The 16,176-nt window shown below is 35.0% G+C and overlaps 3 protein-coding genes across 6 annotated transcripts; 1 reads left to right on the top strand and 2 right to left on the bottom strand.

Annotated features, from left to right (window-relative positions):
* Positions 1–6,356: 6,356 nt before the first annotated feature.
* On the bottom strand, positions 6,357–7,308 carry LOC133691040 (uncharacterized). The gene is made up of 3 exons (XM_062111350.1): positions 7,020–7,308; positions 6,849–6,917; positions 6,357–6,689 (listed from the first exon to the last, which is right to left on the bottom strand). The coding sequence occupies exons 1-3, from the start codon at positions 7,290–7,292 to the stop codon at positions 6,498–6,500; spliced, it is 534 nt and encodes a 177-aa protein (XP_061967334.1). The 5' UTR covers positions 7,293–7,308; the 3' UTR covers positions 6,357–6,497.
* Positions 7,309–7,385: 77 nt separating this feature from the next.
* On the top strand, positions 7,386–8,766 carry LOC133691041 (uncharacterized). 3 transcript variants are annotated; one of them, XM_062111351.1, is made up of 3 exons: positions 7,386–7,544; positions 7,704–7,767; positions 8,307–8,766. In XM_062111351.1, exons 2-3 carry the CDS (start codon positions 7,715–7,717, stop codon positions 8,539–8,541), a joined length of 288 nt encoding a protein of 95 aa, XP_061967335.1. In that variant the 5' UTR covers positions 7,386–7,544; positions 7,704–7,714; the 3' UTR covers positions 8,542–8,766. The 3 variants fall into 3 exon arrangements, with proteins under 3 accessions (XP_061967335.1, XP_061967336.1, XP_061967337.1); XM_062111352.1 differs by having other exon boundaries at positions 7,402–7,544; positions 7,639–7,767; XM_062111353.1 differs by having other exon boundaries at positions 7,411–7,544; positions 7,646–7,767.
* A 1,627-nt stretch (positions 8,767–10,393) lies between these two features.
* Positions 10,394–15,762, bottom strand: LOC133691038 (DIS3-like exonuclease 2). Of its 2 annotated transcripts, none has more exons than XM_062111347.1 (7): positions 15,330–15,762; positions 14,503–14,885; positions 14,353–14,406; positions 14,176–14,244; positions 11,761–13,968; positions 11,412–11,483; positions 10,394–11,328 (listed from the first exon to the last, which is right to left on the bottom strand). In XM_062111347.1, the coding sequence occupies exons 1-7, from the start codon at positions 15,460–15,462 to the stop codon at positions 10,948–10,950; spliced, it is 3,300 nt and encodes a 1,099-aa protein (XP_061967331.1). In that variant the 5' UTR covers positions 15,463–15,762; the 3' UTR covers positions 10,394–10,947. The 2 variants fall into 2 exon arrangements, with proteins under 2 accessions (XP_061967331.1, XP_061967332.1); XM_062111348.1 differs by lacking the exon at positions 15,330–15,762 and adding an exon at positions 15,069–15,309.
* Positions 15,763–16,176: the final 414 nt, after the last annotated feature.

The raw sequence follows: 16,176 nt of genomic DNA on the forward strand, positions 1-16,176 counted from the left end.
TTTCTAAATTAAAAAAAAAAACAGAGTTGTTGTGTTTCAATTAAAGAAAGATAAAATCATTGGTTAATATTGATTCAAATCAAAAAAATAATTAATTTTGATGTCAATGAGTTTTATTCGATAAAATAAATTACAATGAAGGTGTTGTTTGATCTTAATTTTGCAAGAGATAATAAGTATGGTTTCAAGAAGTTTTTTGGATATGAACTTTTTTTTTTAACCTTTAAACTGTTTTTACTAATTTAAGCTTATATACTGGTTTATTTAGGTGTTTAAAGTGTTTTTGAAAAAAAAGTCAAAGATTTGACTTTTTCGATCACATAAGATGGTTGATGTCAGACCAGAAATGACGCATCCTTTACCATTTTAGATGACACGTCGTGTGATAATTTTTTTTTTTTTTAAATAAAAGATGGGCAAATGCCTCTTCCGCTTAAATAAGAAAAAAATAGGCTGTATATTGGGGCTATCCTAACATATACAACTTTATTAGTTTAAATATGAGATTGAAAGCTTATTAGTCTATATATTCTATGTTTATAGTAAGAAAATTGTGTTTTTTCAATGTGAAATAATTTTTTTTTGGTTTAAATACTTAAACTTAAGAGGAGAATATAATATCTTTTCAATGTGGGATAAAAAATCTTTTGAAATAATTTTTTAAAGTTCATTTATTTACAACATATATAAACTATATCTACATGAATTGTTTCTTAAATTTTTAATATAGCAAATCAAAACCTTAATTTTTTTTAAAAAAAAATTCCTGGATTTATTGGCTCAACAGGTCGAATTTGATAACTATGATATTAAGTTGATGTTTTATTCGTTAATTTTTTTAATAGTTTTTTTCTTGATTTTATCCTTCAATATTGAATTTATTGGGGAATAAATGACATGATTTTTTTTTTGTTTTTTAGAGGGTTATCACTTTCTCAAAAAAGATTTTATTTTTAAGTTTGTGCTTAATTTTATTACCATATATTTTTATCATATTTTTATAAAAAAAGTTGGTAAACTCAATAATGAAGTTCGTGACATGGTTCGTTAGAGGACTAAGATTAATCCAATATATCATTGTTCCAATAATTTTTGTTAAAAAATCTTGAAATTTTATCAAAAGTTAAGCTATATTTTTATCAATTATTAAAATTACACAATTTAGTTTGAAATTTAAGTTAGATAAATAATTAAATTGTAAAATTGTAAAATTAATTAATTAAATCAGGTCGAATAAAACAGTTAAAAATTTCTTCACACTCTTAATATCTTTTTATATTTTAAAAAAATTGTCTGACCTCCAGAACATCAGAACATGATACTGATTCAATAAACCATATATATATATATATTTATAAGGACCAATATCTTTTCCTATCCCATGATTATGCATGACGCTGTACTTACTAATCATGCTCGGCCATCTGGAGTGTCTTATTTTCCAATATAAAGAGTGATTGATATAATAATAGGACCGTATAGTTTCTTTTCCTTTTGAACCGACGATCTATACGCTATCATTCATTGCTATGATTAATGAATTCCATTTGGAAATAAATAAATAAATAAATTATTAATTGCTGCAACTCACACAGAGTAGTTTTAAAATTGAGTCCGAATTTGAGCAAATGAAGAGATTGTTTATTTTTTTCATTTCAAAAGCATTTTTTAAAATATATATTTTTTATTTTAAATTAATTTTTTAAATATTTTTCTATTATCTAGATATGCTGGTATAAAAAATATTTTAAAAAATAAAAAAATATTACTTTAATATATTTTCAAATAAAAAATATTTTAAAAAATAACCCCTAACATAATATCAAAATAAATCATAATAAACGAGCTCGAAAGCTCTTTAACATGGTCAAGGGATGTTATCAGCGCCGGAAAAAACGAACTAGTCTATATCCGAGGCTTACAATAAAAAGGGATATTAATGCCTTAACTTCACAGTTTGGTTTCGTTGTATTTCGGCACTATATTTTTATATATATATATCGATTATGGCCCTGAACAGTGACATCTCCGGGCTAGCATTGTTTCGGTTATTATTTTATCTTTTTTCTTCTCCATTTTTTTTTTAATCTTTTTCACTGACAACCTGCCGTCCTTCAGGTGAAGGTTGACAAAATTTTATTGAACAGGTAAAGCTTCCGGAGAAGGTTGACAAAATTTTTACATGTCATCGAAGACATAATGTAAATTTGGATTATAAAGTAGTAAAATTACAAGTAAACTTTCTTAGTCGATTCTGTATTAATAATTCTGGTCAAATAATAGAAGCAGAATAATATAATTAAAAAAAAGTAAATTAAACAATAAAAAAAAGTAAAATATCTGAAAATATATAAAAAATTAAACACAACATGATAATTAATCGACAAGTTTCTAAATAATCCAGAACCAGTTGATCGGTTATTCATATAAAATCAAGAAAATTACTTATTTTATTGTTCTTATAAACTCGGTTTTATTTTATTAATTTTGAAAGAATCAAATTTAATTTTACTAATTTTTTATTTTTGTAGCTGTACATGTATGTGCAGCAATAATTAAGATCTGCGAGAGGTTCATTTTTGTACGTACGTTAAAGTTATGAGGCATGTATAGGCAAAACATAAGCCAGAAGCACTTCGCTTTGGAGTCTAGCAACATATAGAACATGATAGTGGAATTTTATTTTTTTTGAATTCAAGGAAATTCTAACTCTCAAAAAATGTATTTTGTGGATGTAAATAAATAAATAAAATTCTGATTATTCTAAATTCTTACAAAAAATACACGCTCTGGTAACAGTGAAAGTACTAATCCTACATGCCTTTCCTTCTTCTTAAGATACAAAGAAACATTTGCACTTCATCATAACTTCAACCATTTAGCTGCATTTGCAGAACTTAACAGCTCCAAATAACAGTTGATCAATCCCACCTATATTTTTTGTTTATAGATATAATATTCATACAGTTTCTTCGAGCCCAACAGTACTCTCTCTGTAATTGTCTAGTAAGCTTCCACGTGGAGCGATAGTTTCGAGTCTTCCTGTCTCTTTATTAGGGGGCTCAAGCAGGTTTTATGTTGTTCGTCAGAGACGTCATGCCATTAATCAAAAGTTTGAGTAACAGTGGAAAAATAAAGAAAAGAAGAACGCGTAATTTAAACCAGGAGGCTGATCCGTCACTAAAGTAAGAGAGGAAAACAATGATGAAGTAGTAGAAAACTCGAGATAAGGCTGTGATGGCTGCATAATTGTCTTACTAAAAGAGAATCAACCCATATTCTATGTCTAATTGATTTTTAAGAAATACGAGCTTTTGCGGGGCACCGTAGGCATCAGCGGGGGGGTTTTCTATGGCGCTAAGAGAGTGACTTTATTGCTAAAATACTTGCAAATTGGAAGATCAGACGGGAAGGTTGCTGATAGGGTTTTGTCTTCTTTCCTTTGCACGATGGTAATTTTTCTTCTTCGAAGTTGAGGGCGTACTGCTGATTGCATAATAATTTGGTTTAGCAGTTCTTTTCCTAGTTCAAATCCAAAGAAGTTGCTGTTAGAGGAAATGTTGGTCAATTTAACTGGTTAGGCCAATTATTGAAGGAGTGTACAGTGTCATAAGCTAAAGAATAGTTGTTCAAAAGGGACAAAAACAAATAAGAAAAAAGAAGAAGCACACGATGTAATCAAAACCACAGAAAATCGTATAGGAACGCCGATTGCAAATTAATCTTGCGGTCGTTGGCTCAGTTCAAATTGCAGAAGTAGCTAATGATCGTCTAAATTTAGGTTTGTATTTCCTTGTCAATAATAACAGCAGTAATTATTATTATAAGTTTAATTTTATTGATCTAAAATAATTAATTAAGGCCCGAGGGACTAAATTTGATAATGATAATAATTATATATATTAAGGTAAACAAGCAATGGCAAAAAGGCTGGGGCGTTCATTCAGAGGCCAAACTAGATTTTTATTTATGTACTAAATTTGTTTTTTTTTTGTTTTTGTATTAAAACTAGCCACAATGATTTTATATATATATATTTGAAATTTAGGCTAGATTTTCTGCTGTTTTTTTGACATTCTTAAAAAAAATGTAAAATCATGTAAAATAATTTTTTTTCATTCATGTGTTTTTATATTAAAAATACAAACATGAATTGTTTTTTAGAAATTATAATTTTTGTTTTTTAAAGAAGGATTTTTTTGTTGTTTTTATATTTAAATTTTTACAAAAATTTAGTTTCTTTAATACAGGAAATGCTTTGCGTATAAATTTACAATCTCAAATATTAAATATGAAAAGTTAAAAAATAACATGGAGAACCCAAAATTATTGCATTATGGTACTTCAAAACTTGAAAAATAATTAGAATTAAACTATGGCACGTGGGGGAAAACACAAAAAAAGAAAAAAGAAAAAAGAAAATAGAGGTTGTAAAAAATAGGTTGGGATGTGTTTGCTAAATATACCGTTAGTTAAAAAACACATACTTGAAATTTGTCAAATATAACATTAGCTAAAAATATATTTTTTCTTCAATAAATTTTATTTTGCCCAGCCACATGGGTGGATTGGGCTTCACAGCCAACAAGACCCATGCTAAGACCTAAGCTCAAATTAAATACGCAAATATTTAATATCAGCCCAAACTTCCTATTTTAAACCAAATAGGCCCGATCCATAAACAAATACTAAATGGCTTCTTTTGTTTTTGGAAGATCGAAATGAAGAAACAAAGAACTTGCCTCCAGACCCGATATAGCCTCACACACTCGCACGCCATATCATCTTGGCACGAGTAAAAGCAGAAACCAAGAATATCCACCATCTAAACCGTGACTCCTCCTCTCATAAGCATGCTAGTCTAAGGAAAAAAAAAGCAAACTAGACGCCATATCATCTTAGCACGAGTAAAAGTCTTAGAATTTGACTGATGAAATATGACATTGAACTTAAATTAATTACTTTATCAGTCTTGAAATAATAACACCTCTAAAGGTTCATAAAATTGAACAAGTACTTTATATCGATCAAACTATATTAGTGTCAAATAGAAATTCAAAATCATCAATCTAAATCCGCTCACCGTGTACATATAGTATCAAGAAAGGGAAACAAGATAATCATGCAGTTTCCTTGCTGTTATGGTTGGCAAGTTGCTGGTGTATGTCAAGCACCAAACTTAGACTTGGTTTCGGTTGATATCAACCAATACTTGCTAGTTTTTCCTTTTGGTTTTAACGGTCAAAATGCCCACTACAAATTATTGTGTACCGAAATGAGATCCCTTTTCAATCATCCACTCTGTTTCAGAAAATTTCTTTCTCGCAGTTAATTGGATCGATATTTATCTTACAATCAACACTGAATTATAACCCTGGGATCTTTCTACAAAGAGAACGATAATGGGGTCACTATATATATGTGTGTGTGTGTGTGTGTGTGTGTGTATGTCAAAAAGAAAGAGCCCTTCTTGGCCTAAGGTAAATACAGGGAACTTAAAAGGTATTTAGTGTGACCTAATGTTTGGGCTAAAACATCGATGTGGAATTTTTAAGACATGTATGGAGCAACTGTGTTGCCCCATTTCTTTACGTGCAATTGGTATGGTTGCTCGCTTAGATCACATGTACCCAATGAAGGAAATCAGACTCCCTAGGTGATTTCCATCGGAGCATTCGTAATGATATGAAGATAATGACTTACAAAAAGAAAATCATTGACATAATAGGCATGAAAACACTTGAGCATGAGAAATATAAAAACAAACCAATCTCCTCAATCATAGAGTATGGCCATCATCCACAAGACGGGGATAAATGATTCATAGGAAATCTCCATCATAACAAGCATGCCATAAAAGTTTTTATGCATGTGCCATTCTGAATTGTCTGTGCATACAAAGAAGAGATATAAAAAGTTTTCTTTCTCCAGATTCATCACTGGGCGTTTTAGCTCACCCTAGAAGGATAATGAACATAATAATTAATGCAGTGCTCACCCTTTATTCATCAAATCTTTTGTCTGAACCAGGCAGACAAAACAAAGGGAGTCGATTACACCTAAAGACTTGATGGCACAGTCAGAATGTGATCTTTCTCCTATGAAGCGTAACAGTGCCTTTTGCCACTATCCATGTCAACAATAAAAGCCGAATTTGCAGCACAAAACCGTTTTAAATCATTGCAAAGTTCTTGGTTAGTGATAGTTTAGCATATGCTGAGTTATTGACATCGCTATCTTTCAAAAGATCAGACAAGAAGAAAAAAGGCTTGTGCGTATTACTAGTCTCTATGGAGCAAGAATTCAAGAAATAAAAGAATCACATCATAAACTTGCAACTAAGGAAGTAGAGATAATTCAACTCAATCAGTCAACCTTGCATCTTTATTCGAATGAAAATTCTACATCGTATCCAAAGAAAGCAAAAAATAGGAACCTGAAAAAAGAAATATGATAAATCTCACTTTGCCAAGTAAATTCAGATGAGTTGTAGACAGTTAGACATTCTGACTGCCATTAAATGGTCCTCCCTTTTGGTTTAGAGAAACATGGATGGCCCTGGCTGCTGCTACAGCTGAGTCTCCTCTCCTAACAATTTTCTCCAGCCCTTCAACTTTCTCAGACAGCAACCCAACATTCGAGTTTGTCGATTGAACCAATTTGTTTGCAGTTTCTAGGGAAGTGCATAACTGAAATAATAGCCGGAAAAAAGAAAGGAAAAAAGAAAATCTTATTTTAATCCTGTAATATTTATTGGTATCAAACCATTCAAATTCTATTAAATAATAAACTGCGCTAGAAATCACTCAAAAATATATCCTTAATTAATATACGATCAGCTTTCGAACCTTAAGAGTAAGAGCAGTCCATGAGTGATCAGTTCCGTCAAGTGCTTGATTCAAGCGGTCATACTCTTCCTGTACAAATAAAATAAAATAAAATAAAAATGTTAATAAATTAATTTTTACGTAACCCTAGCTTCAGTGTTATGTGTATGGGAATTTAAGAGAGAGAAGAACCTGGAAGAGTTTGGTGAGGTCTAAGGATTGAAGGCTGTTATTTTTGGAATCAGAAACTGATGATGGAGGAGACCACCGATCAGCTGCTGCTGCTGCTGCTGCTGCTGCGGAGACAACATCTTCTTCTTCTTCCTCCTTTTCTGCAAGATCGTTTAATAAATCTCCTATGCATAGCAGTGGCCCTCCTACTCCTTTCATCTCTCCGATCCGACGCTCTCTCTCTCTCTCTCCCTCTCTCTCTCTGGATTCCTTTTCTTTTCTTTTCTTTTTCATCCCCTGAGTTTTTTGGTTTTATACATTTTGCCTCATAAGAATAAAGCCGTTTCAACTTTACCCACAGACTTTACTTATTTGGAAAAACCGGGTAATATGGGAGCCCGGTACTTGAAGCGGGTGGACCGGTTATCACTTAAACCACGGAGACGAGTGCAGCGCATACTTGATACTGCACAGAAAGAAGCAGGGCCCTCTAAACCTACTTTCTCACAGATTCATCATCTTCTGGAACGGTGAAAATCTTATCAGGTAGTTTTGGAATCATTTTTTATTTTTATGGGTATCCATTAATTTTAAACAAATTTATGTTCTTCTCTTTTATGTCTTTATTGGAATTTGATAGCTTGTAGGGTTTATCACATCACCCCCATGATTTCTTCATTTTAATCAAATCAATTTTCTCAACAGAGAGAAGAACAATGGCAGCAGGGCAAGAGAATGTTAAGCACCTTGAGGAGTGCTCGGTTGCCAAGTTAGTTTCATCTTCATTTTTACTTTCGATTTGTAAATGTTTTTTTTATCGTTGATTTGATGAAATTGAAGACTTGAAAAGATTTTGATTTTCTGGGCTGATCGCTTTGGTTTCAGTTAGTTGAAAGTTTCCCTTAAGTTAGTGAGTTATACTCTCATGTGACTGCTGCTAGTTAGAGGAGTTTGCGAATGTGAATTTCCTTTTGATTTAGGCACAGTTTGATCTTTATTAGAAGGGAGAAAACTGAAGATTGGACATTTGTTTGTCACACTGCTATCCTAGCCATATCTAGTATTGTACTCATGAACAGATTTGTGTCTGGTTTCTGATTTGGTCTTGGTCTTTGACTTCGATTGAGAACACCAAGTTTTATGTCTTAGTTTCATTCTAGAAGGCCATGTCCCTCAAACAACACTTACACATGAAAAATATTTATGCAAATAATATGTGCGCGTAAATTTTCTTCTCCTTCTTTATTCATTTACCTGTTGTTCCGAACAAAACTATGATGATAACTACTGAATGATCTATATCTGCAGCGCACTAGGTACATGGGTTTTCTCAGTTGCAGGAGCTTTGCTTGCGATTCCAGTTGGGATAAAACGAAAATCATTTGGACCTCTTGTGTTCTTTGGTACAACAGGTACAATGCTTGATATTATAATGGGGATTACTCAGTGTGAAAGAGAACACGCAGAACGCCAGGCAAAGCTACTAGAAGCCCAGAATTCTGCTGGGGATGCATCATTTACAGTAACAGGATCTGAGTCTTGATCTCGAGCTTACACAGTCGTGTACCTCATGGTTCAACTTGCTTGCCATCAGAACCTAATGCTCACACAGATGGTGGATTGGCTTCTCCTTTTTGTTACTTTGTGGTGATTCTGTATTCTGCTTCTTACAGTCCTGTTTTTCACTTTAAAATAGTTGATAATGATGTAACTTCATATTTTGATCTGCCAAGACTTCATTTTTCATAAAAAGAAGGTTTTTCAAGAAGCCTTTTCATTGCTCCAAAAAAGAATTCATTGGTTTGTTTGTTTATGAGAATGGTTTGTGAAGTTGAAACCTTTCGAAGCTGTTTGGGCACATCTGACTCATTGTTGTTAAAGTCACAAGTTGATTAGTAAAATCAATGATTTTATGAATTAACATGTATCTAATATATAAAATCAAACTAAAAACTTGAAAATCAGCAAAATCAAACTTGTTTCGTGAAAAATCAATAAAATCAGTAAAAACTGAAAATCACAAGTTAAATCCTTGTTTTTATGGACCTTATAAAACAATACAAAGGGTGGGGCCGTGGCTTATAAGCTGCAATTACCAGAAAGGGCTTCCATTCACCTTGTATTTCATTCATAATTGCTTAAATGAAGGTGGGAAATAATGCAGTCACTTCAGTACTTTCATTGGAAAATGATGGAGGCAGAGTCAGGGTCAAGCTTGTAGCAATCTTTGATAGAAAGCTAATGAAAAAGGGCAATCATGCAGTGGTAACGGTACTTACATAGTGGTTAAATCTATTAAAAGAAGATGCCACTCGGGAAGAGCAAGAGAAGTTTTTTAAGCAATTTCCAGAATTCAATGTCGATTCTTGAGGACAAGAATCGTTTAAAGAATGAAGTATTGTTATGAACCAGAAGTTTAATCAAGGATTAGCAGCAGCAAGTGAGGAATTATGGCAGAAATAACATGTAAAGAATATAACAGATGCGAGTTAGTTAGTTACCATGGTAGTTAAGGGATAAAAAGGGCATGTGATGGAAGTTAATTAGACAAATGTTAGTTGAAGCTATTAGGAGTTAGTTGGAGTAGTTAGTAGGTTACATTCATTGTATATAAGCCACTGTCTTAGAGACTTGGAAAGCAAGCAATAATAATTGAAGTTTTGCAGACAATCTGTTATTCTCTCTCAAATTCTTTCTTACTTTCTCAATATCTAAGAAAGATCCTTAGCACGGAATAATCAATCGATTCTTTTCCTCGTCTTCATTATTGTTGTGTACATAAAGACTTTCGGCATGCACTCGAGTTCATTTAGGGCTTCTGAAAGGGTATTTTCATTTTTAATCTTTTCAGGAAAAATAACATATTTGTCTCTAAACTATCATACCTGCTCTAATTGAGTCCCTCGCCCACTGGTTTTGATCAATCCATACCCCCGTCATCATCAATAGCTAAATAAATGAACAAGTTATAGGGTCATTATTTATAGCACAGAGATTCGATATAAACTTGTTTTTCACCAATCACCACCAAGATTTGATGCAAAAAGCTCAAAATTTGAATGGAAGAATGACCTTATGCCTCGCGGGTTTATCATGTGCTGTTTAAGGAATGGTTAGCCATAGATCACATCAACAAGTCAGTTAATTGATCGAAATCTAGATAGGTAGGAAACTCAATTTGATCCAGTTGAGTATTTGTGATAAGCTTGAAGGGAATTCATCATTCCCCTTTCTTTTATTCGTCAAAGACATGTATGTTCATTCTTCACTCACAAAAATAGTTAGGATAGTCAAGATTGCTGCTTTTACTCATTACCCACATGAGATTTTGCATTCCCCAAAAGCAAAATTACATATAGGACTCAAATGAAACTGCCATATATATTAACAGCATGTTTGAAAAGCCAAAACGGCCATTTTATTCGCAAGTAAAAATATTGTCATCTCCCAGTCCAACATACTGCATTTTGTTATTATAAGAGCTAGGAACCAGCTACCCAAGATAAAAGGTAATGGGATGCATTGGTCCACATTACAATAACTGAGAAGAAAGCAAGAGATTGGCTCCAAAGCACCAGACATGAGCCACAAAATTATGCCCGATGGAACTGGCCTACAAAAACAAGGGCCAATTCCGCTATGAAGCAGCTTTTGTTAAAAACAGCCACCTTAGCTAAACTCCCACAGCACGGAGCCCGCTATTATCTACACCTTCTACTATATGCCTTGGCATCGAAGGTTTTTTTAAAAACACATTAAATATCAGTGATTCTTAAAAAACCACGGATTTTCCTTTTTTAAGAAACAAATCTAAAACTATACACTAGAGTTCTTATCTACAGAAGAGCTCTTGTGATCCCTTATAAAGCTCAGCTACCGTCAATTCTGTAGGTTCATTGAGTTGAGAAACTTTATCCAACACTCAAATTGCCAGCTCACGTCATGCAGTTTAGGTAAAATATGAGCTCATGAATAGACGCACCCCAATATCAGGGGGCCCATCATCCCCGCCAATTGCATGAAGGGCAACAGGGATTGTTGAGAGAAGACGCACTGTGAGAGGGAAAGCCGAAGGATCAATTTCAGATTTCAAAATGGCATCGGAATGCTGGCTTGCACTACATCCCTTGGTACTCTCCATGTCAGGTTCCAAGTTATGATCATGAGGATTTATGACCCATGCAACCTCACCAAGCGCCTTGTAATACCCCGAGCCTGCTCTCCTAACTGAGCGTTTGGAGGCGCGTATATTTAGCACCAGTGTCGATGTGGCTTCAAGCCATTCCACTGTCAGGCCTTCAACTTCATCATAATATATACGCCGTTCAATCTGAAAGCATGTGTGGTTGCATATGAGACCGTTATGCAATCTAGCAAGAACTATGGATAACATATAGGTATAGATATACTCACAGCTAGTTTGTTGATATAAATGGACATAAACCTTGGACCAAGACCCAAAACTCTGGCATCAGACAATAAAACCTGCAGGGCAGAAAGGGAGCAAATGGATTCCTGATCATACATATAAACAAACATGCTATAATCAAGTGAATCTGGAGCATATTAACCATTATATGGCCAATCACAAAAAAAAAAAACTACCTCAACCTAAAATTTGTTTCATCAATTTCATTGTCCTATTCAGCGTTATGCATGAAGCTCGAACAAATTGGACGATTTAAAGAAACAGAATGCTAAAGCACATTTTAAAGGATGGTAAGGCACCGAACATTAAGAGGTCCCAATGGAGAAAACATACCTCCTTCCTCTTCACCGAAACCCACATGTACAGCTTATCACAGGCATCCTTGACATGCCTGCTAGCCAGCTTTCTCTCATTACAATAAGCTGCAACATGTGAAAGTAACTCTGGGCAAGGAATTCTATGCTTTAATGCTGCAGCTGATAATGCTTCCTTGCCTTCTGCGGATTCTGCAACATCTTTGCAAAAACAAATACCAGTGAAACACCTTGTCCCTTCTTCCCCTGGCCTCACTTTAAGAGACATTCTTCTATCCATCATATACAATTGCTCCGCTTCTATTGCTGCGGCCAGTGTTCGATGGACAACAATATCAGGATATCGGCGCAGTGGTGAAGTGAAATGCGTGTAGAGAGGAACAGCCAGTGCATAATGACCCCAATCATTCATATTATCTTTCAAATCACCACTACAAAAGTAGGTCGCCAACTGCATTGGCCTTGAAGCATAGTTGATAAGAATATTAAATAGCTCAGGGTCATCCTTGAGCTTTTCCTTGATGCGCTCTAAGGATTGTTGGAAGTTACCAGAAGAAGTGTCCAATTCTAAACCATGCTTGCAACAAAAAGCTTCAAACTCTCTGAGTTTCCGCATATTAGGTCCAGGGTGCCTCCGCAGTAATGCACTATCTGGAAAAGCTCTAGATATGATTTCAGCAGCAGTGAAGTTCGCCAAAAGCATAAACTCCTCAACAATAAAATTAGAGTCCTTTCGTTCACAAAGACTGCTGTCATATGGAACTCCATATTCATCAAACAAGAAAAAAATTTTAGAACTTTCAAGCCGTAAAGCCCCATTATCAAACCTCTTTTCCCTTAAGGTCTTTGAAATTTCATGAAGACATATAACAGATCCAATTACATCTGCCCATTCAAAATGACCATGCAACTGTGGAAGGCTATCTCCAAAGGTGTTGCAAGTCTCTGTATCAATCATCCCATCGACAATGTCCTGGGCATGTTCATATGAAAGCTTGCAGCAAGAATGTATCACAGTGCGGTCAATCCAACGATCCACAACATTCCCAGAACTGTTGAAGTCCCAGAAGATAGAGAATGCAAGCCTATCAACTCCAGGGTTAAGAGAACCTAAATTCTCTGAAAGCAATGGAGGCAACATTGGTATTTTGCGCCGCAACATATAAACACTGGTAGATCGAAATTGAGCTTCTATGTCTAAGGCTGTGTCAGGTAAAACAAAATATGACACGTCTGCAATGTGGACACCCACTCTGACAAGGCCATTGGGTAACTTTTGAACTGAGAGAGCATCATCTAAATCAGTAGCACTAGAAGGGTCGATGGTAAATATGCACAAATTCCTAATATCTTTTCTATTTTGTATTTCATCTTTTGGCACCTCCCAGGTATTGCTTGGAAGACAGGATAGTGATTCAGGAGAAAATTCAGAGCAACAAATTGCATTTTCATGTAAAATAGCATTGATTTGTGACTCCATTTCACTGCCCCGTCCAAAAATACATGAGACATGGGCTTCTGGAAAGGGACTTTTGTCACTCCAATTATCGATCTGTGCAGCTACCAACTCCATTTCAACTGTTGCATCTTCATTCTCCAACCTTTTCTTGATGCAGTCAGGTAAAACGCTCACAAGGACCATCAGTTTTGGGAATCTTGGATCGGTGGGCATCATCTCGATGTATTCATGGTTTGAAATTGATAGCGAGCTCTTATTCTTTTTTGCATTTTGTCTACAGCCTTCCCTGTAATAAAACCATTGCTTAACATTGAGAAAACCAACAATAACGTCTCGACGAGGAGATTTTTCAACGATAGCAACAACTCTACCAGTTGGTCTTTTTGATGGGTATAAACTAAGCATGGCACAAATCCTCCCCACACTATTTGAAACTTCATCCTGCCCAGTAGAAGGAACAGCGAGTGAAGACTCTGAAGCTGACTGGTGATACCCATTAACATAATTATCATGAACAACTTCACCAGCACAAGCACTCTCATCATAATGAACCCCCTTCTGAGGAGCCAAGGAGTTTCCAAAATCAGCACACTCCAAATCCAAGTTCATTGTACTTGTACCTTTGCAGCCACCACCAACTTTTCCATTGGCTTCAAGATGTAAATTGCTATCTTCTGCTGTGGGATTGTTTGATGGTGCATTTGACCCTTTCATTTTGGTCCAGAATGACAAAGGATCTACCTCGATGACCACAACATCACCATCCATCTATACAGGAAAAAAAGTCATTTCAATCAATACCAAAAAAAATAATCATGTTCCCATATGTTATCATCAATTCTTTTAGCTGTATTGGAAAGGTAGATCATGCATCATGTTAGAAATGCAATTCTTGGTCATTTTCTAACTACTCGGTGAGAAAGTACCAACCAACAAATAGAATTGAAAAAAAAAATTGGAGAGGCCCAAACTTACAGCCCTGTTTTGTGCAGCAATTCCACTGATGAGAACATCTGTAGGTACTCCCTCAATTTTGCAGTATGCCTACCAATAGAAAATGAAATATGCAAATAGCTAAGAATAAAAATTTCATAGGGAGCATTGAAAGAACACTTGCAACCAATAGAATCAAATGGAGCATATAAAACAAACCTCGAGTCTATTGTGAGCATTTACACGAAATAAGACTTTAAATACATCACCTTTCTGCCAAGAATTTAAGATAGAAAACACATGTGAGTCAACAAAAATTAACGAGAGCTGCTATAGTAGCGATATTATTGCACTAAATAAGAAGCTAACCTCTAATGCCTCGTTAACAGTCTCCGTGGACCAGTATGGAGCAAAGATTTTACTCTGAGCTTGGCCCTCAAACTGGTGAAAAGGAAGCAATTTTCCATGGGGGCCTCCACCACCAATTGGTTCGGTGCATGACTTAGCAAGCATTGATCCATCAAGATCAGATAGCACTACGTCTTCTTGTTGTTCGTTTACATGCATAGTTGGCATAGAACTATAGGCGATCCTTGACACTGTGGTTGGTCCACGCTCGCTGAGGACATGCAAATCTAATTCCAGCTGCTTCGAAGATGAGCAACCCATAGACGATGTATAACACCTTGTTTTGCCACCATTTCCAACAGACACTGATGATTCCCCACGTAGATCATTTTGTGAACTGAAAGCTGATCTCATGAAAAAATGAATAGAAAAACCATAACATCAAGATTGTTCTGACAAATACCAGAATTATTACTGTCAAGGTTTAATACCGATTCACAAGTTCAAGCAGTTAACTCTGCTAGCGTACTCCATGGTTGCTAGAGGATTATTTACTTTTTACCACATCTAATGACAACATTATTTACCTAAACGAGGAAGCTAATCGATCCTGTTCTACAAAAATAGACCATTGCTCTGTTTTCCAAAATTCTTTCCTCGCGAAAAATCTGACAAGAGCAAGAATACAAAAAGAAAGACAACAAAAAATTCCAAAACACGAATCTCTCTTCTTCTTCTTTCACCGTTACAAATCAAAAATCTTACAGCAGCTAATTGTACTTTCCTCAACAACCTAAGAAGAAAATAAAAGAAAGAAAACACAATTAATAATTATAAGCGAAGAATACCTGGATTGGGAGAGTTCTGTTTGGATCGGCGATTAGATCGGCGCTTGTTCTTCTTCTTCTCCTTCTCCCTGTCACCACTATCCTCAGACCTCACAACCACCATCACTGGCGATTGCTCACTCGAACTTTTCATAATTCCTCAGAGGAAAAACAATTAAACAGTAACAACAAAAGAAACGAATTGAGAAAAAAAGGAAAAAGAAATCAATCAAAAATAATGAAGTGATAGATAAAGAAAACCCTAAAGCTGAGGCACCTTCCGATTGTTAAAAAAATTACGGAAGAACCGATGATAATGAGGACATAAAAAAGAAAAGAAGAGGGAAAAACAAAAGAATAAAAGAGAAACAACAACAACAAAGAAAGGGAAAGAGAGATGATAGGGTTTATGAAGACGTGACGGTGGGAAGTTAGAAAGGGAAAGGGACGTTATGATTGGTCGGCTAAGACAAATGGCGCCGACAATTGATTCCTTTGTCTACTCTCCCCTAGGCCCTGACCCCAGCCAGCCCAGCCTCTTCGCTTTCTTTTTTCCTTTTACTTTTTTCTTTTCTTTTGCTCTCTCTTTGCTTCCCTTTCTCTTTTTGTATGATTATGATTTTTTTTCTTTAGTGGGAGGTTTTGTGCTCTGTGGGAAGGATGGATGGATCATGTGCCACGTTTCAGTGTTGGATTGGTGAGTGCTAAACTGTGCGTGTATTGGCTGGTATTTATGGTCGTATGGACGGTGGTAAAGAAGACTGGAGGAGTTTTAGGGATTGTTTGGCAGTGTGGTTGCGGTTGTGGTTATTTTTTAAATAGTTTTTCATGCTAAAATACATGCTAATGATTTTTTTTATTTTTTAAA

This window comes from Populus nigra, chromosome 4 (genome assembly GCF_951802175.1).
Source record: "Populus nigra chromosome 4, ddPopNigr1.1, whole genome shotgun sequence".
Taxonomy (NCBI): Eukaryota; Viridiplantae; Streptophyta; class Magnoliopsida; order Malpighiales; family Salicaceae; genus Populus; species Populus nigra.